The sequence below is a fragment of the Silurus aristotelis genome, assembly GCF_946808225.1.
Source record: "Silurus aristotelis genome assembly, chromosome: 23".
Taxonomy (NCBI): domain Eukaryota; kingdom Metazoa; phylum Chordata; class Actinopteri; order Siluriformes; family Siluridae; genus Silurus; species Silurus aristotelis.
Window position 1 is genome coordinate 13,774,847 of NC_139596.1, and position 18,441 is coordinate 13,793,287.

At 41.5% G+C, this 18,441-nt stretch overlaps 1 protein-coding gene across 5 annotated transcripts in view; it reads left to right on the plus strand.

The window, feature by feature from the left end:
- arb2a (ARB2 cotranscriptional regulator A) overlaps positions 1-18,441 on the plus strand; it is a 179,156-nt gene that overhangs the window by 79,697 nt on the left and 81,018 nt on the right. For all 5 annotated transcript variants that reach the window (XM_083527626.1, XM_083527630.1, XM_083527628.1 and 2 more), the window contains exons 7-8: positions 1,488-1,691; positions 15,823-15,942. In XM_083527626.1, the coding sequence (XP_083383752.1) occupies positions 1,488-1,691; positions 15,823-15,942 (324 nt within the window). The remainder of the gene's footprint in view (positions 1-1,487; positions 1,692-15,822; positions 15,943-18,441) is intronic.

Here is an 18,441-nt window from a genome sequence, read left to right on the forward strand (position 1 = left end):
ATAGTAATAATAAAAGATCAAAATAATTCAAAAATGAAATTAAAAATATCGTCTTGTGCATTTAATTAGGAATCTGCCTTAATATTGTTATTGAGTTTTGTTTCTTTTAAATTTGATTGAGCTCTTTGTAATATTTTATTAGTTTTTTTAATGATTTTTATTTATATATTTTTTTTGAGCGGGGGTTTCTCAGCTTTATTAGCCGTAATTACTTCTCGCACTTTATTCGTTTATTAGCAGTCGCGCGGCAGGCCGAGCAGGAGGGCAGCCGCAGTTGATTTGTATTGATTAGAATGCGAAAGTGCTTCGTCCGCAGTACATCACGCGATCTAATTATGATTGTAAGATATCGACAGTTGCTTAATTTTTAATTAGCCTGTCGAGAATGACACTTGCTTTGTTGCTGCTTGCGTCGCGACATAATTCGTTTAAATCGGAGAGACGCGCGTACACGTGACCCCTAGGAGCGGGCGGAATGGGGTTTATTGACCTCCGGTATATTCAGATAATCAGATTTTGTGTTTCGTTCTGTTTGTGCACTTTTGTTTGACATTCGTTTTACTAGTTCAGCTGATGCGCTGAAGCTTTTCCTCTTTTCAAAATCTTTTTTTTTTTTTTTTTTTTTTTTTTTTTGCTGCATTGCGAGTAAATATTTCCCAGGTGCCGCGAGTGAACTTTCAGTTACACCCGGAAAGCCAGGCTTTCATTATCCTGTCCATGTCCATTTTTTTCCACACAGTGTTACAGAGAAGAACACATAAGCGACTCAGACAAAAATATCCTCCCACATTTTTTCACGAAATATTTGTGTCCCACAAATATACAGGGACGCCTAATCCATAGGGTCTGTATCATTTAATTAACATTATTAAACATGGAGCGTGTGGCTGTTTATACATTTCACTTTGAATTAGATTTTTATTCGGGGGCTAATCTTCTCTTTTTAGATATACTGATGTTTTACAACTTCGTCTGAACAAATGTTCCAGATTCAAGCAGGTCTTAATTTTGCCCTATTCTTAATAAAGGTATTCAGCTTTCGCTAAATATAACGAGGCCTTTTTGAGGTTTTGGCTGTTAATTAAAAAAAAAAATGAAAAAAAGAAATCTAGCTGAAGCTCAAAGAGAAATCTGGAAATAAAGCGGAGCTCATGTGCGTCACTGAAAGCCTCGCTGTACAAGAACGACGAATCCTGCTAAGAGTTTTTAATAGAACTTCTTATCCCTTCTATTGCTTTTTCTTTTCCAGTCAACTCCTCTACCTCTCTCTCTCTCTCTCTCTCTCTCTCTCTCTCTCTCTCTCTCTCTCTCCTTTTCCTTTCTCCCTACGAGTCTCTCAGATCTCAGGCCTGTCTCAGTGCCCCTCTGTCTGCTTTCAGCTTTGGCAACCATGTCGCTCCCTGGATACCTCTCTGCATTATTGCACACACAGTCACATGAAGCATTGTTCCTGCCTGTTAATTTGTTTGTTTGTGTTTGCGTCTCAGGAGGGCTACGGCGTGATCGTGCTGAACCCTAACGAGAACGCGCTGGAGGTGGAGAAGGTCGGGGATCCGTCTGCCGACGCATGGGACGAGCCGGCGGAGAAGCGCGAGCGCAAAGAGGAGTGCGAGGGGAAGAAAAAGAAAGACGGGTACGAGAAGTACCGCAATCCACAGAAGGAGCGTGAGACCAAGCGCTTCCCAATCCGGGTGAGTGAAGGATGGATGGGAGAGGGGAGGGGAGGCTGGAAACGAGAGCGAGAGAGAGGGCGGGTGAAGCAGAGGGTAAGAGAGGGTTTAGTGGAGTTGAGCGAGAGGGCCACACGGGTGTGCGGTCAGGCTCGCCGAGTTTGGCAGCATTCCAGAGTCTGTGTGTACAGAAAAGGCTTCTCTTTACTCTCACTTTTCAGATATTCACCACCACCTCCCCACATCTCTTCTTTTCACTCGCTCACACATACTGTACACACATGAATGAGAGAAATGATCCAGTCTTAGCTGTAAAAAAAAACAAAAAAATAAACACTTTTGACAGCCAGGGTTGTCAGATTCCATTAAAAACGTTGCATTCAAACTTGAATCGCTTCAAATATTTTCTGGAGTTGACTCTCTGTGTCTGTGTAGGTGCATTTGTTTATTAATCATACCGTAGTTTTATTCTTCCACAGATGAAAATCTGCACCAGAATCAACATCGAAAATGACCTTGGTGTTATAAAATAAAAAATAATTGAAGTTGGATTAATTTTTTTGCATTTCTTTTTATTAGTCATTGACAAACTTGACTGTTGAGATTTACCCAAATCTTACTAGTCCTTTTTTCTTTAAAAAAAAAATCCTACAGGGTTCACATTACAAACAATAAACAGTCTCTAGACAGTTTTGCCAAATGCAAAATAGTTTCCTTTTTCCCTAGAAACAATCACAACACAATAGTGCACTACAGATCCATTTCCTCGAATGACCAATAAATAAATAAAGGAAGATGGTGAGAGTGGTGAAAGAAAGAGTAATTAGAAAGAAAGAAAGAAAGAAAGAAAGAAAGAAAGAAAGAAAGAAAGAAAGACTCCAGTAATGTCAGGAGTCGAATCAAATGATTACATTTATTTATTTAATTACAAATTCTATACATAAATCTAAAAAAAAAAAAAAATTGTCTTAATATAATAAATGCTCATGCTTTTTTTCCCCTGTTATCTTCTCTTTACTGTGTAATATTGTATATTTAATTTTTGCTGTAGTTTGTAGTCACTGACATCTGAAACATATGAGAAACAAACTAAAATCTGAATTTACTTAAAGTATAACACAATACAGAGCACGTAGTGCAGTCCATGTCCATTCCCTTGTACCGCTGTAAATTAATAAATAAATAAATATGAAGGTAATGCCAGGAGTCAAATCGAATGATCCCATTTAGAAAATACAGTTTGGCCATTTTTTTTTTTTTTTTTTTTTTTTTTTTACTACAAAACGTATAGTTTATAAAGAGAAAAGTACATAGAAAGAGAAAAATATACCCTAAGCACAAACCATGCTACAAGAGTGAACGTGGATTTTTTTGCCCTCTGGTATGTAAATATTATTTAAAAAGTCCTACTTGTACTTTCTATTATTAATTTTTTTTTCAGGCCCTAATGGAAATTCATTAGGCCTAGTGTTTGTGTAAGATTAAGATTCTGATGGAAACGATAAATACTTTTGCAAAGCAGCAAATGGTCAAAATGAAACAAAATTGTATCTTGGCCACACACACACACACACACGCACACACACACACACACACACACACACGCGTAGTGACATACACACACACACAGTCAAACACACAGCTGAATAGGCTGATCAGAGCCATGTCCCCTGTAGCTGTTGACCATGAGATTCACTATCATTACAATCCATAATTCCCCAACAGCATCCCATCAGATCTCTTATCGCCTTCTGCGGATACAGCACTTAATCCAATACACATACCTACAGTACACACACCTTGGGCGCTCGATTTTTTATTTATTTTTATTAAAAAAAAATTTTCTACACGGATAAAACCTGCCCAATCAAAGAGATAAACCGGATCTAAAGTAATTCGGCATAGTGGACCGACAAAAGGAGGGAAAAAAATAAATCTGTTGGCAGATCGTAAACGCTTTGTTTCACTGATGTCCGCGTTGCACGTCTACACGTGTGTACGCGAGCGACATCACACGCCTTATACTGTCAGTTACCGGCGTGACACGCGAGCGCCGTGCGAGCTGTCAACACGCTTCCTGTGCCACATCCAATGCTACCTTCACACGCAGTGTACCAAGAAGCACGATTATCCACGTTATTAACATCGCGTTCGGAAACTCCGTACAGCTCGCTAAACAAGACGGCCTTCCTATCGCGCCGAAGTAACTTTGACACCCTTCACTTATTTTAATGAATTCGCTTTACAACAGGACTCAACAGTCGGCTTGTATTTTTTTTTTTCCGTTTTTCTCCTCCTCCTTTTTTCTTCGCTTACACACATGGAAAAGGATGAGACAAGGAATTCTGTGAAGTAGCCATCAGCGAGTGCAAATCCTCGCACTTCAGCCATTCCAACTTTGACGTAAGCGTTTCATCGCCGCCCGCTGCGTGTGGAGAGCCACGCGGAACGAGGGGGGGAAAAAAAAAAACACGCCATTCGATATGATTAGGAAGAAGACCTCGTTCAAATCGTGCTGATGTCTTCATGTGTCGGTGCAGGCGCACCGCTAGGCACGAGGAAGAGCAGGGGCGAGGAGTTACACTCTCCGAGGCGATGGAAAGAACCCATAATAATGTCTTAATAAATATTTCAACTGGAATGGTTGAGGATTCATATAATGAGGTCTCTCCTCACCTCGCGACGCCGTGTCCCCAGAACCTTTTGCACTTTGTAATGCTAGCAGCGTGAGATCGTTAGAGCAGCACTAGCCAAGGTTTTTCCCAATTCTACTCTCTCACATTAGGCGAGTTATACATGCTCAGACAGCAGCAAAGGAACTAGTACAGGGACAAAGACTGACTGTATGTGTGTGTGTTAGTATAGTGTATGGACACCTGACTATAAGATTTTATGTTCTTTTTGAACATCCCATCCCACCTTTAGTCCACATGTGCTGTTATAAGAATCTCCACTCTTCTGGGAAGATGTTCCATTAGATTTCGGAGTGTGATTTTGAGCTCAGTAAACTACAGGGGTGTTAGTTAAATCCAAGTACTGATGTAGGTGAGGTGAGGAGGCCTGGGATGCAGTCAGCATTCCAATTCATCCCAAAGGTGTTCACTATCAATAGCAGGCTCAAGCTGTTCCAATCCATCCAATATAAACCATATTTCAAGATGTTCAGATGCTCAGGATTCCTTTAGAAAACCTTAAAAAAGTAATTACTCCTGAGTTCAAACAATTTAATGTTGGGAAAGAAAGAAAGAAAAAAAGAAACGCATTGCCATCTTCAAGCGGTCATGCGTCACTTCAGGGACAGGCAGATTTTCACACGGCTATCTCGTCTTAGTCGCTTTTACATGTTTGAAAATGTGTTAATTACGTTCTCTTTGGCTTACATATCGGAATAACTGAACAGCTTCAGCTTTAAGACTCTCGAAAGACAATTTTTAAAAAGTGATTCTGAAGTGGTTTTTTTTTTTTCCCCATCCAGTAGTTTGTAAAAGAGACAACATTTTAGTTCACAGCAACTCCACGAGTCTTAACGCAACCACATTGGTCCTGAGCAATATATCGCACCACTTCTTTTGCAGTGTAAACCTATGTTTTAAAATCATCTACACAATGTTGTGATTGTGGCTAATCAAAGTGTTCGCATGCTAATGATAGTCATTACACTAACATGCGTATCCAGAATCTGCATACTCGGCATGTACCTAAATACCAACAATAAACAGGAACCTGGTTGAGACTAGAGATGTGCAACTAGAGACTAGGGACAAAACAAGAACGCTGGGGGATCTTGATGTGTGGAGAGATATGAAGTTTGTGGGACAACCAGGTTCCTGGGCGGTGTTAGAACAGCGGTTAAGGCTCTGGGCTACTGATCAGAAGGTCGGGGGGTTCAACCCCTGCATCACCCAGTATATACAGGCCCTTAAACAAGTCCCTTAACCCTCTGTGCTCCTCTGTATAATGGCTGAACCTGTGTTCTGACCCCAGCTTCCCAACGCCTTTCTTTCTTTTCTTTCCAGTTGTTGCAGTTGTTGTTTTTAAGTGGTGCGTTCAATCCTCCTTAGTAACCGCCTGGTCAGGGTTGCATTGGTTTGAGGTAGGCTGCTGGTTTGTTTCTGTTTTTAAACGTAAAACTAAAATTTTTTTTTTTAAGAATATTTTCAGCAAGTACAAATTGGAATAATAGCTGCTCTGGTCACATGTCTCGAGTTGCAACCAGGTTGGTGTTTCCCTAATCAGAGTGGTTTAAATCCTAATACAGAAACCGATGTTTCCATCCCGAAACTTAAACACAGCCTTTTAATTCTCTGTAGCCGCGGTATTGTACAACTTTGTGGTAATTACTAGCAACATCCATCAGCATTCTGAAAGTTAAATTCTCTTGTCTCACCTCCATTCATTCCTTAACCAGGCCCTGACCGATTTGTTTGTGTCATGAAGCGTATTGGGCACCTTCTCAGGTGGGAGGAACGTGTGACTTTTGCGTGTGTGTTCATACACACTGCGCTCATATCTCTTTGGCTCGCAGCTTTAAGGCGTGTTTGTATTTGCGAGTCCACATGTGTGTTTTTCTCTCTTCTCCACCCATTCTCTCAGGCTCTAGAGTAGTGGGCGGGTCAGGCCCACTCTCATTCTCTGGAACTTTTTAATCTTTTCTTGCAGTATTGTACCAGGCTCAGGCTCCTCTCCTCCCCTCCTTGACTTCCTGCTGAGCTGCAGACCACCTGCACGTCGCTCTTCTCAGCCCAGGGAGCCTGTTCCTGCCCACAGTTGAGTTGATTAATACGCTTCCTTACCCTCGTTAAGGAGCCCTTAACTGCCTTTAGCACTCTTACTTTTTGCTCCCCCCCGGGGTTCATAGTGTCGGAGCCCCCAAGCCTGCATAATCTTCTAGCACTCTTAAAAGATCACAGCCCCAACGGCCCACGTCTAGTGTCTCTGGAGAGGACGAGGGAGACGGGGAGAGGGAGAGGTGGGGCCAGCATACACAAGGTTTTTTTGGGAGTTCACTTTACTCTGAATTTGAGGCCTAATCCAGTTACCTATTTTCTGTCAGCCAAGCGGAGGAATAGCAGGAACAAAACCCACATTGAAGGCTTAAGAAGCTTCCAAAGATTTCATTCAGGCCTAACTGGGACAGGCTTAGGGCCCGAGCCCCTGAGGGAAAAGAGCCGTTTTTCCAAATGACTAGAATTTTTTTTTTTCTCACTTTTTTTCCTTTAGATTTCTTATTGTTGCTTTTTTGTTCCGAGACAGAGACAGGGAGACGGAGCGAGAGAGAAAGAGAGAGAGGGCATTGAGAAGCAGCAGCTTGCGCTGAGCGGCGTTCCTCTCTCTTTTTTTTCCCCCCTCTCCGCACTCTCTCTCTGTCGCTTCGTTTATTCATTTCTTAAGTGCCTGCAGAACTTTAAGTGTCAGATCCTTGCGGTGGTGGCATGAGTTTATTGAACGCTTTGAGTACATGGCTTTGCTCTGTTTCTCTTTTGTACATCATCTAGACAATGTTTTACTTCTCTTGTATAAGGTCAATGGTCTGTATAAGACCACTTATTTGCATCATTTTACAACTCTCAGACCTGTTTTATGTCAAGACTTTGGTTTCGGAGAAGTAAATATTCAGGATAGTCCGTGTTAATGTAAAAGAAATAGCCATTTTAAATTGTCATGCCTCTGAAAGATGGAAGATTATGATGAAAAAAAAGTATATTTTTAAAAGTTCTGAAACTGCAGAGGTGTATCACTTTGTATAAAACTATGCTGAATATATTTCTTATTATCAATGTTCTAAAAAATAAAATAAAAAAACCTTTTCGTACCTAATTCTAGACCGCCAGTCAAAATCATATATAAACGGAGTGATATGAAAAAGTTTTGACTAGTTTTTTGTAACACGCCAACAGCACAAGGCTGCAGGCACAGTCACAGGGAGCACCGACCTTCATAAGTCAATGTGTCAAATCACATCGTCCCGTGGACATCGAGAGCTGTGCAACTGGTGCTATTGTGACCACGTGCGTTACCATGTCTGCTATTATGACCTGGTGCCCACCCTGTCAACGAGCCCTCCTCACATGCCGGAAACAACATGATCTCACTTCCGCACCCACCCTACTCTTTGACAAACTTCGCCTTTTTTCCCAAAAATGGAGGTCCAGCTCAAAGATCACGGCGATCCGACTTCGAAAAGAAGACTTCCAGGACACATTTCAGAAGTATTGCTGTGCAAGGGGACTATTTTGAAGGTGATAGTGTGTAAACGTGGATAAATAAAGTACGTTCTTATAAACAGAGCTCGTCTCAAAACTTTTTGATAACTACCACAAGGCAAGTACAAGATGTAGTATGCTGCCTATGAATAAACTTATACAGTAGCTAAGTATGAACATTCTGGTCCTGTCTACCTGGGCTACTGATTTGTCCACATTATGTCCCATACTAAAAAAAAAAGAAACTTAAATAGGCAAATGAGTAAATAATACCATGCCAATGGTATCACGTTTGTGCAGCTGGACTCCCTTTTTTTATCTGGACTCTAAATCCCCCTCAGCAATCCTACCGCATGAGAAAGTCGGTGGTGTGAGCGTTGATTTGGAGTCAGCATCAGTCCAAGGTGACATGCAGACCGGGGTAGTGGATAATGTTCACACAGCATGTACCCAACAGCCGCCTCTGTCTCTTCAGGATCGGCATCCATTATTTATCCCTTGTTTTTCCTACTCATATATTCCTCACGGGAGCATCGGAATCCGTGTTTTGGAGATGTTCTGTTCCCCTATGCCTGCCTCGTACACGACTAACCCGCACGTCTTCGAGATAAGACCCGGACTGGGTTGAGCTGTCAGGAGGAGGCAATATGTATTCCAACTGGCTATTGCATCACCTTGAAGCTGTCTTTGTTCACATCTCTTCAGGACACTTCTTAAAGCCCCAAGCACGGGCGAACTTTGGCCTCCGAGACCTTGTTTGTGACCTTATTGCAAGGACATGCGTGCCGACTGGCCCGGGCTTAATTAAACGTATGAACTTATGACACAGCCGAAGCAAGGGTCAATAGCTAAGGTCCGTGGGCGCTCACCTGTTTAACCCGTGCGTATACGTCCGCCGATGTACTTATCGAGTTTGCAAGTATGTCAGAGAATATCGATTTATGGTAAACGTATGTACAAATGGAGAGCCTGGCACCATTGTATAGCTCAGACTGTACGTGGGCGGAGAAGTTCATGCGCACGTTATACAGCGTTTTTTTGCTTTTCTTCGCACAAGGACCCGTAGAGTGCACGTCTTTCTGAAGCCGCGCATTTGCACTTGTTCCAAGGGACGAGGCCTTCTCTCAGATGTCTGCTCCCAATCTTCCTGTCAGGTCAACCTTAAACACATCCAATCTGCTGTGAGGACTCGAAGCCTGGCCCCTCACAGCAGGCCTTTCCTCCAAACTCTCACACAAGTGGCTGCTCGCTCACCTCGCCTGCGTCAATTAAACCCAAGCAGTAATTTAATCTGACAATCACAGGCTTGGCGGCGAGGCAGGTCGAGATTTGACGAAGATGACCTTTCTGGCTATTCGTAGCCGAAAGCTGTCTTTTAACAGGGAACCCCTGCTAGACAGGCACTGGGCCTTTTGTACTTTGTTAATGAGATATTGATTTGAAACAATGCACCACCAAATTTTGTTGAGATTAGCTCCATGGTAGCAAGGTCACGCCTCTGTACAGTGATGGGCCGAGCTTTTTTTTTTTGTATGTGTCCGTCTGGATCTTTTTAATTAAACTTTGTTTTTTTTTCTCTCTCTCTCTTCCTCTCTCTTTTTCCATATCCTGTCTTTTGGCATGCACAAACCGTATTATTATTCTGGCCTCATCCTCGCAGCTGGCTTTGGTTATCATCTTGCTGCCTTCAAGTGATCTTTCCAATAGTTAAAAACCCAATGGCTTTTGACTTTTTTTTTTCTCTCCATCCTTCTTATTTTTTATTTTTTTGTACCCCCTCTGTACGAGACACGAGGGCTCTTTCATGGCTCCTGCATGTCTCTGAACAGGCACCTTGTCTGTGACTGGCCAGGTGTGAAGAACAAATCTACAGGAAAGAAGTGCCAGGAGCTATTTAGCCGACCCTGGACGGCTAGTTTTTCCGCGCTATCAGGAAGCCCACGCGCCACCATAGAACTCGGCTCCAGCTTTATCGTACGTTTCCGAGCAGTCCTCGACACTGCAACCATTCAAACCTTGATAATATTGAATTTCCCCAAAACGTGTGCTGTTGACAAGAGGAGCGTGCGGATAACCGGTGACTAAATGATAACATGGGTGATTTGAACGGATTTACCGCCGAGCGCTACCAAACGTGTAATCGCTAACCCGGCGTGTTTCGCTTGTAATCATTTACCAAAAGGAAAAACCAGCTCGTTCCATGATGAGAGTCAGCTATTCAAATCACTTCGAGGGTTTGGGTTGTGTGAGCGCTTTGTTTAGTCTACGTGTGTGGCCGAGGCAGGTAGTCGTTCCTAGAGAAGCTCTTTGGAAAGTGGCCTAGAGACGTGGCAGGCATGTTATGGCATCATGATTAATAAGAGTAACTGTTTCTAACTTTGGCGTCCCGTAGAAAACAGTGTTAACGCGCTTTAACGTTTAAACAGCTCATGAGGTTTAAAAGGGTTTACCTCAATTAGCTTACAAATCCTCGCTAGCTAAAAAAAAAAAAAAAGACAAATTGTAATCCTGCTAGACGCCCGCACGGCCCACTTACTCATCAGTCAGTGAGATTTCGTGTCCTTGTCTCCCGAGCGTGTCCTTCCACTACTGCCTGTTTAACCTTCCAGTGTCGTCCTTGTGCATGATGTGCTGTTTGCACAGTGTGACAACTAGCAGTCGCTAATCTTGACATTCGATCCCACCTCCAGTGTTCTAGTGCATTTAGCATTAAGCGCTGAAAGACTGGTATGAATTGTGGATTTGTCCAAACAAATTGGGAACGTTTTAGTGTGATTTGGGGTTGTTGTTTTTTTTTTCCTTTTCCATCAGGATCCCCCACGTCTGCAGCTGTTTGTATGTATTTGTACTTTCCTCAGCTTAACGCTCTCACATGCGGCGTGCAGATGGGAGGCTGAGTGACTGCGAGTGTGTGGTACATCCATGCAGCTGGTGCCGTTCCTCCTGCAGTATCAGAACTTTAGATTACATCAACTAGTTAACAAAGGAAAAGGGGGACAAAATTATACTGTCTTAAAGTCCCTTATCAAACGCTAATTTATTCAGCATAGTTTTAAGCAAACCCCAAGAAGTTAGAAGCATTTGCACACATCCAGACAAACGACTCTTGTTTGAACAAAAGTCGACTCATGAACCGTAAAGAAAGCGATGTCTTCATCTTGACGTTTTTTTTTCTCCCCACAACGTGCATGCGAATTCTGGAAATTGATGCGAATCAGGAATGGAATGTAAAAGCTTTCGTACCGAGGACTAAATTCCTCCGCACGTTCTTGAATGGGAATCTTTGGTGCAAGTCATGGATTCAAAACGACAGCAATGCTTTCGAACCAGTACATGACATAGAAAAGGCATCTGATGCTTAAGCTTTGAAATGCAAATGAAAAGATGTCGAAAGCCAAATTAGAGCAGGAAATCGGTCTTATGAAGGTAACTAGTAAAAATAAAAATCAGCGATTTGATCATTTTATCGGCAGTCACTAACGTAAACTGTGCTTAAACCTGACGGATGATGATCCATCAGTTTACAGCGTAAAACGAGTAGAAACTTTGAGAGCTGTAAAACTATACAGTCAACGAAAATACTACCCCAAGTAATATGTTTCTTTTAATTATAATATATATTTTTATAATATACAGTATATTGTTTTGGTTTTTTGTACAGTTTTTAAGCCTCGTATAAAAAACTATAATAAAAAAATAAATAAATAAAAAAAGAATTAATAAACAAATATATATATATATATATATATATATATATATATATATATATATATATATATATATATATATATATATAAAATGTATTTATTCTTTTTAATTATTATTTTTTATCCATTTATGTTTTTTATTATAGTTTTTTAACCTCGTTTAGGCTGAGACTATATATATATATATTATTTTATGATATTATAAATTTTTTGTGCTGCTGAAAGCTGGGGAATAGGAAACAAGTGCAGTTAATAAGTGACGCACGATAAAGTTGGAAAGGTGGAGGTGGAAATGTAAGTGAATGGTTTGGATGGATCTATGGATGGATGGAATTAATCTATCCATACATTCCTCTATCTGTCTATATATATATAATGTGTGTGTGTGTGTGTGTGTGTGTGTGTGTGTGTGTGTGTGTGTGTGTGTGTGTGTGTATATACTGTATATGTATATACTCGTGTGTTTTCTATTACTACTGTGTTGTTTTTATCTTACCCCCTGTGTTCCTGAACATTCAAGCTGCTTGTAACTACCTTGAATGCATACATGTTGCGCAATGAAACACAACTAACGCGGGTAAAATATCCCAGGAGTGTAAAAGCGCCATTTCTATTTTTCTCCCAGCAAATAAAGAGATGGACGCGGCTTGTTATACCATCCCTCATGCAAGCATGTGTGAACGTTGGTGGCGAAAAGAGAGAAAATAAGGGGGGGGGGCCAAGAATCCAGCATGACGCAGTGAGAGCAGTGATCACAGGAGGAGGCGAGAGCTCCGAGGATGTGCCGTAATGGCCCGGCTCCTCCATTAAGAGCTCGTCTCTCCAGCTAGAACTCAGCTCGAGAGGCGCTTCAAAGCTCTGCGCTTTCTGTACCGACGATTCATGTACGGAACCTGAATGTATTCCACACACACACACACACACACACACACACACACACACACACACATACACGTGGACACACACCTTCAGACTTTTGATGTTGGTCTCTCTGAGGCTCAGCAGGTTAGAGAACAGCGGGGAGTCTGATCGGACTGGCACATGTTTGGGTAGGAGAGAAAGAGAGAAAGAGAGAGAGAGAGAGAGAGAGAGAGAGATGGGTGAATCTGTCACCAGGAGGCTGTCTCTAAGAGCGGCCTGTTTTGCCGAGCTAATTAACCCTGGGAAATAATTACACAATATGCAAATTCGGTTGAGATAAGTGCGGACCCTATCAGAGCAGGTAGTCAATCATGTGGCGCATAATGTGTGTGTGCGCGTGTATGTGTTTGTGTATGTATGTATGTATGTGCGCAGTCTGTGGCTGCCGTTGTTTGTGTGTGTGTGTGTGTGTGTGTGTGTGTGTGTGTGTGTGCTTGGGCCAGGTGTGAGTCTCTGTGCTTGGGCGATAAGGTAGGGGGACGTTACCTGCTTTTGCCAGTGCGTCGCACAGGAGCCGAGCTCGTATTCATTCATGTACACACTTAGCAGCACAATGAATCAAGCACTAGAGCTCCTCTGGAGGATTGGGACACACCGGGATAGAATTTGTTTATTGTGATATTTGTGACATCTGTAAGAAGAAGACAGGAAATTCAGTCTCCATATTATATCTTAAGTTTTGAGAAGCTCGTAGTATGTCTCAAATATACGCTATACAGACAAAAGTATTGGGACACCTGACTATTTCTGCCATATGTGGATCTTTTTTTTTTTTTTATGCTACCACAAAGCTGGAGGCACACATTTATGTAGGAATGCTGTATAATCAAATCTTGGGTTCGCTAGCACTTGGAAACCCAAACCTGTTCCAGCATGGCAATGTGCACAAAGCCAGCTCCATGAAGATATGCTTCACGTGCTTTGGAGAGTGAGATCCTAAGTGGTCTGCTATAGAGCTCCTTCCTCAACCCTAATGAACACCTTTCGGATGAACACTTGGACTGCACCCCAGACCTCCTCACCTCACCTACATCACTACCTGAATTACTAACACCCTTGTGGCTGATAAACACCAGTCTCCACAAGCACACTCCAAAATCTAGAGGAAGATCTTCCTAGAAAGAATGAAAGGAATTATGGACTAAATATGGAATGCGATGCTCAAAAATCTCATACCATACTGATGACCAGGTGTCCGTTTTTTTGTAATATAGTATATGCGCTCGACACATTTTCTCGTTGTGTTGTCGTGTCGCACTTTATTTACAGGTTTTTTTGTTCACACCCCATATCCAGCATCCTATACAGTAGAGATCCATCCCATCCTCTTTCCCAGTAGGACAGTCCAATATGTAATCCGCTCTGCTCGGGTTGCATCACTCCGCTCCACCTTTCCGATTTGTTTACCTTCATAAACAAGCTGTTTGTCAAGAAATCTTTTAGCCCTTGTCAGCTGGTTCGATTTTAATTCAGTTATTAGGCGTCGTAATTGAATGCTGATGCAAGAGAGTGTGAGCCGAACCCAAACAATAAACAAACAAAGTTGCAAACGGGGAAGAAACAAAATGGCGTGTTGTGTGAACGAGTTCAACTGATCAGTGCTTGATTTAACTCAGAAGTAAAACATTTTAGATGGATGGATGTTTGGATAGATACACTATATTCACAAAAGTGTTGGGACACCTGAACTTTCCTGCTATATGTGGTTCTTCTCCAAACTGTTACCACAAATCTAGAGGCACACAATTGTATAGGACGTCTTTGGATGCGGTATAATAAGCATTCACTTGAGCTTGTAAACCCAAACCTGTTCCAGCATGGCAATGCCCCTGTGCACAAAGCCATCTACATTAAGTTCTGGTTTACATGGTTTTGGAATGGAAGATCTTCAGTGGTCTGCTATAGAGTTCTGATCTCAACCCTAGTGAAAAGCTTTGGGATGAACTGCAATTGCACCTCAGGCCTCCTCACCTACATCAGTACCTGCCTTTATTAACAGGATTGTGGCTGATGAACACAAATGTCCACAAACACCTCTCAAACATCTAGTGGAACATCATGAAAAGTGAAGGGAATTAAAAGAGCAAATTGGGACTAAATATGGAATTCGATGCTCAAGAACGACATACCATACTTTTGACCAGGTGTCCGCAAACTTTTGCCAATATAGTATGATATAGACAGACAGACAGACAGACAGACAGACAGACAGACAGACAGACATCTGTAGACATTTGTGTCCTAACCGCCTAGTCTTTAATCATCTATTGCCACATTTATTCCTTTTATTTACTCTTATAATTCCCTCCATTCTTCTGGGAAGATGTTCCACTAGATCAGGGTGTGCTTGTGGAGATTTGTGGTCATTCAGCCACAAGAATGTTAGTAAAGGCAGGTACTGATGTAGGTGAGGAGGCCCGGGGTGCAGCCAGCATTCTAATTCATCCCAAAGGTGTTCAGTAGGGTTGAGGGCAGAGCTCTATAGCTCTATAGATCTCCCACAACAACTCATGTAAACTATATGTTAATAGAGCTGACTTTGTGTTAAAGGGTATTGTCATACTGGAAAGGTTTGGGTCTGGAGCTAGTTCAAATAAAGGGAAATCATTCTCTACAGTCGTGTGTATATTCTATACATTCGATGCTAAATCCAGGTGTATCTACGGCTTAAAATAGTTTGCTAGCAGTTAAATAGCTTAGTGTCTCTTTGGGTGTCCTGTTCATGCATGTATTTAATTAAACTGAAGGTCTAGAGATGATCCTAAGTCAAGCAGTTTTGAGGGTATTGCACCATGACCATGTCCATGTGCGCACTCATTAAATGAATTATTCTCTTCATAAAGGAAACATCTCATCCACTATTTCATAATTAGTCTTAATTTCAGAGCACAGCTCAATTGTGATGAAACTTCGCTTCATTTCTCAATCGCTGCAAATCTATAGGTTCTCCACACACACGGATCGATGTGCGCCCATCTTTCCACGTACATCCCTTCCTTTTCTCTCTATCTCCGTCTCCCTTTTTCCTCACCTCAGGCCTGTGTTAATTACGAGCGTTCTGTCCACCCCCGGTGTGTGACCTTCCCCCGGCGTTGGCCATTTATGCGCTCACTGCTTGCATCGAGGCCACATCGATTGTTTAGCCGAGTACAAATTAAGATTTAAACCTGCCGTCACAGGAGCTATCGGTTTTTACATTTGGGGCATTTGCAATATGCAAGGCTCATTGAACCCAGGAGGATCTGTTTGTGTGTGTGTTTGTGTTTGTTCAGATGCTATCTCTTACAGTTCTCGCGTGTGTGTGTATATGTGTGTTTACAGGAAAACAGTTCACCCGAGGAGCACACGCGCTATGTGTGGGACCATTTCATTTCCAGATCGCGCGCCAAAAACATCTTTGTGGTTGCTCACAGCTATGGAGGGCTGTCTTTTGTGGAGCTGGTGAGTGTTTATGTTGTGTTTTTGTTAAGGATCGTCTGCACACACACACACGTGCACACAAACGCACGCACGGGCCTCACCGCTGGGAAAGTCAGGACTGACCGAGTGGGTATGAAGATTGTAGAGGAGAGGAATGATTAAAAATACATCACGTTAAGCTTCGCTGGGAAAGCACTGCTTCTATAAACAATCCAGTAAATCCTTATCCTAGGGCACTATCAACTTTCGGAAGGGAGAGACAAAAAGAGAACGAGGGAAGGGAGGAGAAATGCAGCAGATGATGGGATGAGAAATGCAGCAGATGATTTTTTTTGGGGGGGGGAAATTAATGCGTCGGCTTCATCCAGTCGGATTACAGAGCACTAAACGTGTGCGACTCCATCCAATGATGTCAGTTTAAATATAAATACACTACATACTGTACAATTCAGCAGGAGCTTCATACCCAGTTGTTTGCATTGTAGTGTATCTCACGTGTAAACAGGTCCAGACTGTGTTAATGCCGCGGGCTCGCTAACTCATGATTTTTTGACGTCCAGCGCACATTTCAGCAATATCACACGAGCGCGAGTGTGATTATGCTGAATATCGGAACAGTAAGGAAGTAAACAGAACTCGTTACTGTACTGAAGTAGCTTTTTCCATTTATTTCCATTCGGGGAGACTTTGACTTCACTACATTCCAAAGTCAAATATTTGACTTTTTACTCAACTCCATTTTGCGAAATCAGTCGTTAATTTGTATTTCTGAGCGGATAATAACTTAACCGGTCAAACACGCAGCGATCCACCAATCAGGGTCGAGCACACGCATACAGCGTACAGTTCAGTGCAGTTCAACAGCATGCAGAACATTTGGAGAGGAATAAATGATGGAAGAAACGCCTGACTCGAACTCACCCCAACACCCGTTTGCAAGGGTTATTTGAAGTAGTTGAAAAGAAGGTTTTGGGCTCATGATTATTTGAATAGATATCAATCAGTGTTTGACTCATTAATATCATTCTATTAATAGATCAGTGTGCTGAGAGTCACATAGACTTTTCACATATCAAGCAAAAGTCCTGTTACAAAAATTATAATAGAAACATTAATCAACATAGTACTTTGGATACTTAAGTACAATTGAAGGCAAATACTTTAGTTTTTTTATTCAAGTGAAAGTCATATGTTACCTTGAGTATCTCTACTTTTACTCAAGCACATGGTTCGTCCACCACTGAATATCCGTATGACTGATTTAACAGCAACACTATAAGTGTTATAACTTTTTTATACAACAGTTTTAAAAGCAGGAAACAATTAAACAACACAATTGTGACACAATATGGCCAAGTCTTCTGTTTATTTTTTGCTCCACACTCACTTATTAGCATGTAGGCTAGCTGGCTGACGCTCACTGATTTGTACATTCACCTTTAGGGTGCTTCTGAAGAAATTAGCACCTCTTTTTTCTTTTCATCTGAAAAGCTTTTCGATTTTAAAACAAAAGTTCAATTCATAAAAAGTAGCATCTGCCATGTCTGCAGATGATATCACTAATGCTACTATAGTAACGGTTTTGAACTAGGAGGTGGACCAGCGAACACAAGCTGATTGATGCACCTAAAACATCTCACATGTTTGATAACGTTATAATAAAATGATATATATTTTATGATCGTTTGACCATTTGATATTAAATAAACAACACTAAAGGCCAGCCATGGAAACCTGTCACTTTAGCCGACTTTGGAGCTCTTTTTCTGCTACAGAGTTTATTATGTTTTAGTCAGTCTTTTTTTTCTAAGTCTGAAACTAAAACAAAAAGTTTATACAAAATCAAAAGTTTGAGGACAGTTTATAAATGTATTAATTTAAATTGTACTTGTGCACAGTCTGGGATTCTGACATAAATTGGGCCAATTCAACGTTTTTTTTTTTGTTTTTTTTTTTTATTCAGTTTTGGATTTAAGAATCTTCAGAGAATAGAATTGAACTGAAATCAGAAAGACAGTCGCACGAATCGGATCTAATCACATAAGGCATATATTTTCGACGCCTTAAATTGCAGGAGAATGTGTTTTTTTTATATTTGTACTTTTATATCTGAAGCTTTTTGGACAGCGAAAGCTGATGATCAAGGAGCATATCGGACTTATTGCGCACACGCTTGTTTACTGTGTTCATTTATTCATATTCATCCGTTCGTTCCTGCTTAATTCTGCTCAAGGCTGCTGCACGTTAAATTACTCATTTGTGTAAATTTTGGGAAATAGCTAATTTATTTAAAAGTGTGTGTGTAAAGTAGAGTGGGCTTTAAAACCCCTTTTGCACTAGACTGTGGACAATTATCCATAGTATCTGGGATCACAGATACACACCTGCGATGGCTGTCTAGGGACGATTCCTGAACGTCTGTACAAATATGTAATGTCTGCAGCATTAAGATCAATAAAAAGAAACTGCCAACGCTCATTATTTGTTTCAAAAATATATTCACACTGGTACTGTGCTGTA